Source organism: Rattus norvegicus, chromosome X, assembly GCF_036323735.1.
Source record: "Rattus norvegicus strain BN/NHsdMcwi chromosome X, GRCr8, whole genome shotgun sequence".
Classification (NCBI taxonomy): domain Eukaryota; kingdom Metazoa; phylum Chordata; class Mammalia; order Rodentia; family Muridae; genus Rattus; species Rattus norvegicus.
This window is the reverse complement of record NC_086039.1, coordinates 156,775,361-156,787,539: the sequence shown is the minus strand read 5'-3', so window position 1 is coordinate 156,787,539 and position 12,179 is coordinate 156,775,361. Positions and strand designations below refer to the sequence as shown.

The 12,179-nt window shown below is 46.1% G+C and overlaps 1 protein-coding gene across 2 annotated transcripts; it reads right to left on the bottom strand.

The window, feature by feature from the left end:
* Positions 1-62: 62 nt before the first annotated feature.
* On the bottom strand, positions 63-2,531 carry Avpr2 (arginine vasopressin receptor 2). Of its 2 annotated transcripts, NM_019136.2 has the most exons (3): positions 2,226-2,401; positions 989-1,873; positions 63-827 (listed from the first exon to the last, which is right to left on the bottom strand). In NM_019136.2, the coding sequence occupies exons 1-3, from the start codon at positions 2,248-2,250 to the stop codon at positions 622-624; spliced, it is 1,116 nt and encodes a 371-aa protein (NP_062009.1). In that variant the 5' UTR covers positions 2,251-2,401; the 3' UTR covers positions 63-621. The 2 variants fall into 2 exon arrangements, with proteins under 2 accessions (NP_062009.1, XP_063135888.1); XM_063279818.1 differs by having other exon boundaries at positions 218-827; positions 989-2,531.
* Positions 2,532-12,179: the final 9,648 nt, after the last annotated feature.

The following is a 12,179-nucleotide window of genomic DNA, read 5'->3' as shown; positions in this document are numbered from 1 at the left end:
AGAGTTAGGGTGCAGGGGAGCTTCCAGAGCCTGTGCTCCTAGAGGCCAGATGCCAAGACAGGTTGACATGGAGCTGTTTCTTTTCACTTGGGGACCTGTTCCCAAAAATGTAGTCTTGGTTGCTAATATCACAAGTTTCTGATCATAGGTCATCTATGGGTGTGGGAATCTTTGTACTTCAGCTTCTGAGCCCACCATATACTTTGTCCAAGGAGACTTTTTCCATGGGGAAAATGAACTGCAACTTTTATTAGGAAACAGACAGAAGGGAAGAATAACAGGAAGGTCTACTAGTCCTATCCTGGTCCTGCTTCCAGCTTCCTGGGAGTCTTCCTCACCTGGGGTACTTGCCAGAGTAAGAAGCACAAGCACCTTTGTTGCCTATTTTCCTCCCAGACCTTGAGGCATCTGTCCCAGTTGCTTCCCATGTCTAGCAACAAAGGAGCCAACTTTAGGGTTCCTTTACAGCCCTGGAATATTCCTTCTTGTATACTTGGGGACAATGACACCTAGGGATGACCAAGGATAACCAAGGTACCCTTTCTTGGTGCACTCAGGGCCAACCCTAGATAGTCAGTTGAGCTACAGAGGGTTTTTGAGTAGAAAGAGCCCAGTAGCTACTCAGGAGGGTGTATCCTTCATCAAAGAGGAGCTGGCTGTGGCACAGGATTCATCTTGAGGACCCAGGCTGTGTGTGGTGTGCCTCTGAGCACAGCAAAGCAGGCTACGCAACTCCGAGGAGACACTGCTACTGAAGGAAGCATAGATCCAAGGGTTGGTACAGCTGTTAAGGCTAGCCAGCAGCATGAGCAACACAAAGGGGGGTCCTATGAGGAAGAGAGTCCAGGCTGGAGCCAGGGTGTCCCTTTGTTTACACTAGCAAGCCACAGGGACACCACATGCATAAAGGTAGCAAGTAGAGTACATCGATGTGTTGGGCAGGCCCCTTACCTCCCCCACCCCCAGCCTTAGTTGCACCCACACCCACTTTCCAGAGGAGCTTCCGGATCCCACGCTGCCCACAGCTGCACGAGGAAGAAGGGTGCCCAGCATAGCACGTAGACAATCACAATCACCAGTGTCATCCTCACGGTCTTGGCCATGGCTGCTGATACATGTGCTCCCTCGCTGGGGCTTCCTGTCCGGCGCCCTCTGCGGCGCCTCCCTGCCCTCTCGGATGGCCCTGGCACCAGACTGGCGTGTATCTCCCGGAAGATAAGAACCTGACAGGCAGCAATGCCTAGGGCAGGTGCCACAAACACCATCAAGGCAATCCAGGTGACATAGGCACGAAGGCCCCATGGTTCTGCAAATCGGGCCCAGCAATCAAACACCCCACTGCCATTTCCCACATCACGCTGAGCAAAGATGAAGAGCTGAGGCAGGCTGAGAAGGAGTGAGAAGGCCCAGGCCACCAGCACTGGCCTGTTCCAGCGAGCCCCACCTCCATGGCGGTATGCTAGCATAGGGCGGCAGATGGCACGATGGCGGTCTAGTGTCATGGCCAGGATCATGTAGGAGGAGGCATACATGCCCACCATCTGCAGGTACTTGACGGCCCGACACAGGGCATCAGGGCCATGGAAGCGGTCAGTGGCATCCCAAGCCAGCTGGGGTAGCACTTGAAACAGAGCCACAGCCAGGTCAGCCAGGCACAAATGACTGATGAAGACATGCATGGGTGCCCAGCGTCCACGCCGGCCCCGCCGTATTAGGGCCCCCAGCACTAGGCCATTGCTCAAGGCCACAGCCACAAAAATTGTAGATAGCAGGGCCAGTTCAGCCCGGACTAGCAGCGGGTCTCGGTCATCCAGTAGTTCCTCCTGGCTGCTGTTGCTGGGAGAGCTAGGGGGTGAAAAGAGCCCAGGCACAGCTGGGCAAGGGTGAGGGACAAGGGACAAGTTAGTGGGGTGCTGTGTAGGCTCCCCAGAATGAGGAAGTTCCAATGCTAGGGACGGTGTGGCCTGTGCAGCTGGCAACTTGAACCCCTTGTCAGTCTTACCACCTATTTCCTGGTTCCCAAAAGAGGGGTCTCCTAAGGAAGTATTTTGGAAGGCAAGTAGTACTTCCCCTTCAACCAACCCCTCCTGACAACCCACTAGTTCACAAGAAAGGGAAATAGGTTTTTAGAAAAACAGCCTTCTCAGTTTCATCAAATCCATCTAGCCCACCTGGCTCATCCAACTGAGGGGTGTCTGGAGCCCAGTGGCTGGAACCTTACTTACCGGACACGGTAGACACCAGGAGCATGATGGGGTGGTTGATGATGACCTACACACCTGTCACAGCAGGGAGGGGACGCAAACTTAGTCTCCACTCAAAGGGCCAACCCCACTGTCTAGGATCACTGCATTAGATAGAGGTGCCAGGAGGCAGGTGCCTTTCTGTCCGTGTGTCCTCAGGATGGAAGTCCAGCCTGCATTTAAGCCTGGGCAGTGAATATAAAGAAAAGTCAGAACAAACACACAAAGCCCAGTTCTGTTCCGGCAGCTCAAAATAGCCAGACTTGAGATTAGGGATCAGGGGTAAACATTAAGGTCCCCCTGTCCAGACAGTATTTTGGATAGACCACCATCAGAAGGATAAAGACTGGCCAAGACAGACCCAAGTGTGCGTCTCAGAGCTCTTTTGTAGCCCCTTACCTGCTTCGGCTCCTGGGCTCCTGGGCACCTGGGCAGCAGCGTGAAGGTGGCCCAGTACTCAGTTCTGCGCTCCATTGTTGGCCCCGCCCCAACCCAGCCTCAGGGAATGACCTGAACAGGAGACTTCCCCCCTCCTTTTCCCTCACATGCCACCCCTAGCCTAGCACCTCCCCTGGCTGCCTCCTTCCATCTACCAGGAAGTAAGTTCCTAGCCTCCAATTTCCTTTCCTGCTTCAAGCTTCCTTGGTCAGTCCCCAGGACCATCCCCCTCAAGCCCAGTCCCAAGTTTAACTCAGCAGCAACTTCCATCCTGTCTCCTCCTATTCCACAGGCCCACCTTTCTACAACATATGGTGTAGCCGTGCTGTGGGAAACTATTTAGTGCAGTACTTCATCTCCTAAGTGGGAAACTGAGGCTGGAAATGGCTGGACCTGACCCAGAATCACTACTTTTTCATGGCAAATCCTTACCTCCCTTAACCAATCACTGTTCCTTCTTTTGTCTTTGTCCTCTGGCAATGAAGGGCTAACAACCTGGAGATGGTAGAACCTCTCAGGTCCATTCAAGCTCCTTCTCAATTAAGATTGGCTACCTGGAGATGAGGGACAGGAAGGGAAGGCTAAGCTGGGGCTAAATATGTCCCTTTGTGATTCAGCTTTCTCCCCTAGGGACCTGTAGGAGCCAGGAATGCCCACCCTCTTCCTTATGCCCCACCTACAATCACTTGGCCCAGGAGGAAAGCTTTTAGACTGAGCTCAAGTCTGCCTCACCCGTGTCATACACACACATGCTTCACACAACATGAAGACTCATACATGTATGCACTAACAGCAAGCTTAGGTGTCCAAGTTTCCATGTGAAAGAACCCAAGAATAGAGACCTTAAGGACCCAGATGGTTAGGTCCCTCTCTCCCACACACTCCCGATTCTTGCCACCTGTAACTTACCCCAGCTCCTTTTCCTTTTATGGCTCCTTGTCTGTTCAAGTTAGTTTGGTTCAGTCCCAGGCTGTACCCTGCTCACCTACCCAAGGCCAAGTTCTCTTTCTCCCTGTCTGTCTTCTCTTGAACTGCAAGGCTGCAAGAACTAAAACAATACTACCATGGACCAGAAATCTTGCCAACAGTCAAGGTCTCTTACTGCCCAGAGAGTCTGGTGGGGCTCCAGCCCCTCCCAGCCCCTTGGGGTAGAAGAGACATGGGGTGGATGCCTTCTTTTTTTTAAATATTTATTTATTTTATTTATATGAGTACACTGTAGCTGTCTTCAGACACACCAGAAGAGGGCATCGGATCTCATTACAGATGGCTGTGAGCCATCATGTGGTTGCTGGGAATTGAACTCAGGACCTCTGGAAGAGCAGTCAGTGCTCTTAACCGCTGAGCCATCTCTCCAGCCCCGTGGATGCCTTCTTAAGAGGCAGAAGTGCACGCCTCACCCCATCCTTGTGCGCACACACTATGTAGCTCAGACCTCCACATCCCACATATGCTACACATCACCCACTATACACTGCACATATATACATCACACACACACACACATATATATACATATATATGTATGTATGTATGTATGTATGTATGTATGTATGTATGTATGTATGTATATTGCTGCTTTGGAAGGGTGTCCTTTGGGTTTTTCTGTTTTAAAGATAAGGTCTCCTGGTAAGCCTGGAACTCTCTAAGTAAAATTAAGCAGGCTTCAAACTTGCATGGTCTCTGTTTCCCAAGTGCAACATGCTTCACTTTTTTATTTCAAATTTTGTTTGTTTTTTGAGACAGGGTCTCTTTACATAGCCCTGGTTGTCCTAAAACTTAACTATATAGACCAGGCTGGTCTTGACCTCACAGAGATCCATCTGCTTCTACCTCCCAAATGTTATAGGCACTACTTATATCTATCTATCTGTTTCTACCTCCCAGGCAATACAGGCATATACCACCATGCCTTGTTTTTTGTTTTTGCTTGTTGAGACAGAGAGAATCAAATCCTGAAATCACAGAGATCCATCTGCTGCCTTCTGAATGCTGGGATTAAAAACATGTACCACCATACCTGGCTTCATTGTTGATTTTAAAATTTATTTTTTATTACATTTATTTATGTGAGGGTAGGGGTGTACACCCACAGTGCATGTGTGTGTGTGTGTGTGTGTGTGTGTGTGTGTGTATGTGTGTGTGTGTGTGTGTGTATGTGAGAGAGAGGGGGGGCGGGGGGACAACTCATGGGAGTCATTTTTCTCCTTCCAGCATGTGGGTCAAACTCATACCAGGTTTGGTGATGAGCACCTTTACCCACTAAGCCATCCCTCCAGTTCATTGATGTTGCTCTTTAATTCAACTTCACAGTAGAGTGACACCCAACCCCTTTGTCCTTTATCCTTTATCGGTGTTCATTGATATTCCTGAATTTTCTATCTGCAGTAAAGAAGAGTATTTGGGCTTGTAGTGCTCTCTAAATATCAATTACATTAATTTGCTTGATAATAGTGTTCAAATCTATATTCTGGCTGATTTTTTTTCTTTCCTATTTGATCAACTCCTGAAAATCATGTATTAGAGTGTCAATGTTGGGGAATTTATTTATTTCTCAAGCCCTTTAGAGGGAACAACTTTTGCTTCATGTATTTGAGGAATTTGGTCTTGTTATTTGTCACCTTTCAGTGTCCCTTTTCTGGTAACACTCTTTATGCTGAATTCTACTCTGTTTGGTATTTATACAGCCACACCAGATTTCCTTGATATATTTTCCATACTTTGACTTTCAACATGTATTTATGTTTAAAAGTGTTTCTTGGAAATACCATATAGATGCTTTGTTTAAGGCTGATGCTCCCTGTCTTCTAACCTGTGTGTGGCAGATTGTAGCCTTCCGAGGTAGCCCCAACAATATCTCCATCCCACATGCTCTCCAGGAACCTTGCCACCTTCCATCAAGAGGTGGAATTTAACCCTCCCTCTACAACCTGAGTAGGTTTGTGCAATGCTTGTGATTAAGATAATCTGCTAAAAGTGCTACTTGCTTTCCAAGACTGGCTCAGAAAAGCCAATGCGTGCAGCTTCTGCCTTATTAACCGGTATACTCACCCATCACAACTATGTCCACTGTCTAACTTCCCTACCACCCCATAAGAAGACATACTAGTCAGAAACTGATGGCTTAGAACTTCAATGCCCTGACTCTACCTGGGATTATAGGAGTGCACCATCACAAGGGCTTTGTGCATTACTGAGAATGGAACTCAGGGCTTTGTAGGTGATAGGCAAGTACTTCACCAACTGAGCTCCATCCCCAGCCAGCATTTTTATGGCTTAGTACCATTTTTTTAAATCCACTTCTCTGATGATTGTGGTTTAGTTGCTTTTTGCTATGGCCATTTGCTCTTAAGTGAGTTTTATCACAGCACTTGATGCTGACCTTGTGTAGCAAGTTCATTTGAATTAAATCACTCCTTCTGAAGCGGGGATGCTTATAAAACAAACTAAGTAAACTTACAAAGAAACTCCTAAAACATGGGAGGTTCAGGAGGCTGTGACAAGATTCACAGGCAAGTTGAGCAAGCTATGAGGTGAACTAGCCAGTAATGAGCATTTTCTATGGTCTCTGCATCAGCTTCTGCTTCCAGACTCTCTCAGGTTTGAGTTCTTTCTGCCTCAGCTTCCCACAGTGGTCTGTGGACTCCAGATATGTAAGCCAAATAAACCCTTTCCTTTCCAAGTTGCTTTTGGGCATGGTGTTTCATTACAGCAATAGTAGCCAGAACTAATACAGAAATCAGAGTTTGTTTTCCTTTTAGTTTGTTTGCTTTTGAGAAAGGATCTTGCTTGTAATTGTAATTAACCTGGTATTTAATATATAATTCTGGTATGCAATATATAAAATATAGGTCACTTCAAATTTATAATTATACACCTGTTTGAGCCTCCTTTGGGTTAGGATTAGAGATGTGAGCTATCATTCTTGGCTCAGAAAAAGTACTTATTTTTACAATTGTATTATTTTCTCTTTCATGCTGTCAGGATAGAGGCTTCCCTCAGAAGTTAGGTGATCTTTGGCTATCTTGTTATGTTGGCCACAGTAGCCCAGGCTTATAATCCTAGCTCCTCAAGAAGCTATGACAGGAAGATCATAAATTCAAGGCCAGCTTAGCAACTTATGAAAGAGCCCCTATCTCAAAAAAAAAAGTAAGAAGAGGCTGGGATATAGTGTCACACGCCTTCAATCCCAGCATAGGAGGCAGAGGCAAGTGAATCTGTAAGTTTGAAGCCAGCCAGGTCTGCAGAGTGAGTTCACATGTTCCTGTTCTGAGGTGTTACACAGACAAACCTTGTCTGAAATAACAAAAAGTTTGAAGTATAGAAACTCTAGATGTACCAGGTCATGATGGTGCTCACTTTTAATTCCAGTACTGGGGAGGCAGTGGCAGGTGGATGTCTGTGAGTTCAAAGCCAGTCTGGTCTACAGAGTGAGTTCCAGGACAGCCAGGGCTGTGACATAGAGAAACCCTGTCTCAAAACACCAAGACAGCTTAGCAAGGTAGGATAATGGTAGTACAAAACCACTGACCTTACAGTTGGTTACAAAACAAAGGAAGGGACTAGGACTTCTCCCTTTCTCTTTTAAAAGTGCAAGTTTTAATTTAAATTTTATTTATTGTTTTTTCATTTACTTATATTCATGTAAATGGGTGTTTTGCCTGCATGCATACTTGTATGCTATGTTTATACAATACCCATGAAGACAAGAAGGCTTCAGGTCCCTGAGAGTGGAGTTACAAATGGTTGAGCTACCTTGTGGGCACTTGGAATCAAATCTGTCTCCCCTGGAAGAGCAGTTTATGATCTTAACTACTGAGCCATCTCTCCAGCCCCTCTCTTCCTTTTGAGGATGTGCTTTCAATGTATGGAACACTTCCCACTGGGACTCACCACTTCCCAGCATGCTATGTTAGAAACAAAGTCAATACTCAATTGTAAGCTTCATCAGTCCTGTGACTTCAGGTCCTGTGTCCTGGGATTAGTCCCAAGTAAGACCTTTAGACTGATGCCTGAAGCTGACTGCCAGCACTCAAGGAACTAAACGGGCCAACACTCAATTAAGAATCATCCATTTAGCCCTTAGACTCTGTTTGAGGGACTGGTCCAGACTCAGGAGTAGAAGAATGCTGCAGAGAGTGGAAAAGAAAAGTATGAAGCTAAGAACAGAGGGTAAGCATTTGTGATGAATAGGTTAGAGCAATTGAGACAGAGGAGGAGGATGGGTGAGGTTAGCATGATTGGGGAATGCTGGGCATGGTAGTACACATCTGTAATTCCTGTATTTGGGAGGCTGAGGCAGAAGCATGAAGAGTTAAGGCCAACCTGAGCTACATGAGACTCTGCTTCCAACAAAACAAGAAGCAAGAGATTTAAGAAAACAAAACAAAGACTGTGCCAGACAGACAGATACACACATAGGGAGGGTGTGCAGACAAGAGGCAGAGGTGGGCAAATCTCTGTGAGATTGAGGTAAGCCTAATCTACAGAATGAGTTTCAAGGTAGCCAGGGCTATGTAGTGAGACCCTGTCTCAAGAAAAATAAAACAAAGGCCAAAAAAAGGTGCTAGAGAGATAGCTCAGAGGTTAAAAGCATTGACAGCTCTTGCAGATGATCCAGGCTCAATTCCCACCACCCACAACCATCCTTAACTCCAGTTCTAGAGATTCTGATATCCTGTTCTGACTTCTGCAGGTACTACACACACATGGCACAGATGTACATGTAGGCAAACACTCATACAAGTAAAATAATGTAAGTAAATCTAAAATGTTTTTAAATTTTATTTTGGGGTGTTTTCTTTTGTTTTTGAGACAGGTTATCTCTGTGTAGTTCTGGATGTCCTGAAACTCACTCTGTAGAGTTTCAAACTCAGAGATCCAACTGCTTCTGCCTCCTGAGTCCTGGGATTAAAGGTGTGTGCCACCATGCCAGACCCTAAAATGGTTTTTAATCCCCAACCCCATGTTTTTGGGTTTCTTTTTTTTTCTTTTTTTTTTTTAAGATTTATTTATTTATATATACACGAGTACACTGCAGCTGTCTTCAGACACAACAGAAGAGGGCATCGGATCTTATTACAGATGGTTGTGAGCCACCATGTGGTTGCTGGGAATTGAACTCAGGACCTCTGGAAGAGCAGTCGGTGCTCTTAACCGCTGAGCCATCTCTCCAGCCCCTAAAATGGTTTTTAAAAAAAAGAAAGAAAGAGAATAAAGTGTTGGAAGAACAAAAATTCAGAAGAAACCAAAAGGTTGGAATGTTGTTTGGGACATGAATCACTGACACAGGACTGGTGATATGTGACAGTGAAAACCAAACTGAGGAAGATGAGGAAGATGATAAAGATACTAATTTCCTTCCTGACCTCTCCTGACCTAGAATAGAACATCCCAGGCCCTGGAGAAGTGTTCGGGATAGTGGCTTCAGGCTTCTCTTGACAGTCCAAGGAGAGGTTGGATTTATATAGTGTGAGCCAGAGGCTAGAAAATTTTGCAATGAACACAAGAGTAGTAGTTGTGTGAAGGTAGGACAGAGGCTATGTGGAACGCTCTGAAGTGCAAAAACACAGAGGCTAGAGAGAGATGGCTCAGACATTAAAAATATGTGCAATTCTTCCAGGTGACTAGAGTTCAACTCCCAGCATCTTTATCAAGCAACTCATAACTGCTTATAATTCCAAATCCTGGGGGGTTCCTTACTTCCTTGAGCACTAGTATGCACGTACCCACACACAAGCACATGATTAAGAATATATTTTTATGTCTTTTTCCCCTTTTTGGTTATTTTTTTTTCTTTTTTCTATTTTTCGGAGCTGGGGACCGAACCCAGGGCCTTGTGTTTGCTAGGCAAGTGTTCTACCACTAAGCTAAATCCCCAACCCTTTGGTTATTTTTGAAACAGGGTTTCTCTGTGTAGCTCTGGCTGTTCTAGAAACCAGTCTGTAGACTACAGTGGCTTTGAACTCACAGACATCCATCTGTCTCTGCTTCCTGAGTACTGCACCACCATTGTTGGGTTTAATTTAAAAAAAAAAAACTTTTTTTTCTTTTTTTCAGAGGTGGGGACCGAACCCAGGGCCTTGCGCTTGCTAGGCAAGCGCTCTACCACTGAGCTAAATCCCCAACCCCCCCAAAAAATATTTTTTAAAAGATTTTACTTATGTATGTGAGTATACTTCAGACACACCAGAAGGGGGCATCAGATACCATTACAGAAGGTTGTGAGTCATCATGTGGTCTCTGGGGATTGAACTCAGGACCTCTGGAAGAGCAGTCAGTGCTCTTAACCTCTGAGACATCTCTCCAGTCCCCTAATTTTTTTTTTAATCAGCAAAATAATTAAAAACCTTCAGACCAGCAATAGCTCACACCTTTAATCCCAGCACTGGAGAAGAAGAGGCAGGTTGATCTCTGTGAGTTGGAGGCCACCCTGGTCTAGAGAGTGAGACTATCTCATAAAACAAAACAAAACAAAACAAAACAATAAAAGCACAAAAGAAAAACCAAATAGTAAAAAAAATTTTTTTCCTGAAACTATGTGTCTCAAAAGGGTAAATTTCACTCTAAGTTAAATTTCATGGCTGATTTTTGTGGGATTCTTTTTTTTGAGGGCCTCCCACTGATCCATTAGGCTCTACTCCTGAAGCTGATTGTTTTGTTTTGTTTTGTTTTGTTTTGTTTTGTTTTGTTTTGTTTTGTTTTGTTTTAAGGCAGGTTCTTGCAATGTATCCCACACTGTTCTGAAACTCACTAACCCAAATTGGTGTCAAATTTAAGATCCTCCTGCTTTGCCTCCTTGTGCCAGAATCATAGATTATGTACCATCATGTCAAGCAAATGGATTTTTACTTTTTAATTGATTTTTTTTTTTTTTTTGAGACAGAGTTTCTGGGGATTACAGCTCTAGCTGTCCTAGAACTTGCTTTGTAGACCAGGCTGGCCAAGAACTCCCCCAAGAGATCCTGCTACCTCTGTTTCCCAAGTACTGTGATAAAGGTGAGTGCCACCATGCCCTGTAAGTAATTTTTTTTGAGACAGGGTCTCACTATATAGCCTTAGCTGGCCTGGAACTCACTTTGTAAGTCAGGCTGGCCTCAAACTTATAAGATATCTGCTTGCCTTTGCCTCCCAAGTGCTTACACTTAAAAGACAAAGATTTTTGAGATGAAATAAAACTTGTGTCTAGACTTTGCAAGCAGAGCTAGGCATAGTGAACACCTATAATCCCAGCCCTCAGCAGGCTGAGACAGGGGCATGTAGGTTTAAAATGAAACCCAGCCATAGAGTTCCAGAACAGCATCAACCCTAGATTAGGTCCAGTCTGGGAGTAAGGCAGTGGAGGGAGCAGCTGGAGAGGAGAGGCCAATTTTGTGGCCTATCACTCTTACATCAGTGCAGTCAAGAAGCTGATCTCAGTTCAATGCCTCATGGAAAATACCATTTTCTGCCCAGCTAAAAGGGCCCCTGGCTTCATGACCTAGCTGCCTGCTTCCGTCTCCTCTGCTGTCTCCTGAAGACTTGAACCAGTAAAGAAAGCTTCATGAGTACTGTTGGCAGCTTCATTCTGAATCTATCTGAGCCAAGTGGCAGGCCCGCACCTACATTCAGATGACTCTTTCTAAAGATTCTATCGAACGTGACATCTGGACCTTCAGAGTGCTAGCAGGCGCCCCAAGTTTTTCTTTCATAAGAAAAGAAGCTGGCAGGAGGTGATCATATGAGGAGGGAGACCAGGCCAGAGTGCCAAAAGTGTTTTCATGGGATCAGAGCCCTGCACCACTGGGGGAGTGTTGGCAGGCTGAGCAAAGGGCCTACAGAATGCTTCACTGAGTAACAGGCATGCCCATAAAAATACCGTACCTACCAGGGCTGCAATCTACCATCTGGGCCCTAGGCCTTCCTTGCCCTGTGGCTTCAGCTAGCTGGACTCACATTGGAATTCCAGCCCCCTCCCCTTTGCCTCGCTTGGGAGGTCACAGCCGTGAGGCTGGGAGGGGGCGCCACTGGGAAGAGCTCCTTCCTTCCAGAAGCTTTCCCCAAAGGGCTGTAAGCTAGAGTAGGGCGGGCAGGAAAGGTCAGGAAGAGGCCAATCCGGAGGACAAAGAAATAAGGCACTGAGCAGGAGGGAAGTGGGAGAAAGATAGGGAGTAGGGGGTTTCAGGTCGAAGGGCACCCTCTCTGAGAACTTTCCCTTCTAGCCTAGTCTGGGACCTAGTGTTTGGTAGGGACTATGAGGTGTGCTTAAGCCGATGCCTCACCACACCCTCTTCATAGACTGGGGACTCAGGTTCACAAGCACATCCCTGAAGGACCCTGACCTAGGGTCCTGGCTGGGCAGGGGTTCGAAGACATGACCAGGGCACAGCCCGGACCTAACGGTATATGAATGCTCTTTACTGGCCAGAGCCCTGGAAGGCCCTGCGGAGGCGAGGTAATCTGGTTCCCAGTCTGGCTCCTCTCCTCACTGTCCAGCCTCGGGATCCTGAGAATACTTCT

Excerpts from the sequence above, each read along its gene's own strand:
- Avpr2 (NM_019136.2), bottom strand. The coding sequence starts at position 2,250 with ATGCTCCTGGTGTCTACCGTGTCCG. Across the intron at positions 1,874-2,225 it reads CCTGGTGTCTACCGTGTCCG|CTGTGCCTGGGCTCTTTTCA; the intron begins GTAAGTAAGGTT and ends ACCCTTGCCCAG. Across the intron at positions 828-988 it reads TCCGGAAGCTCCTCTGGAAA|GACCCCCCTTTGTGTTGCTC; the intron begins GTGGGTGTGGGT and ends TCTTCCTCATAG.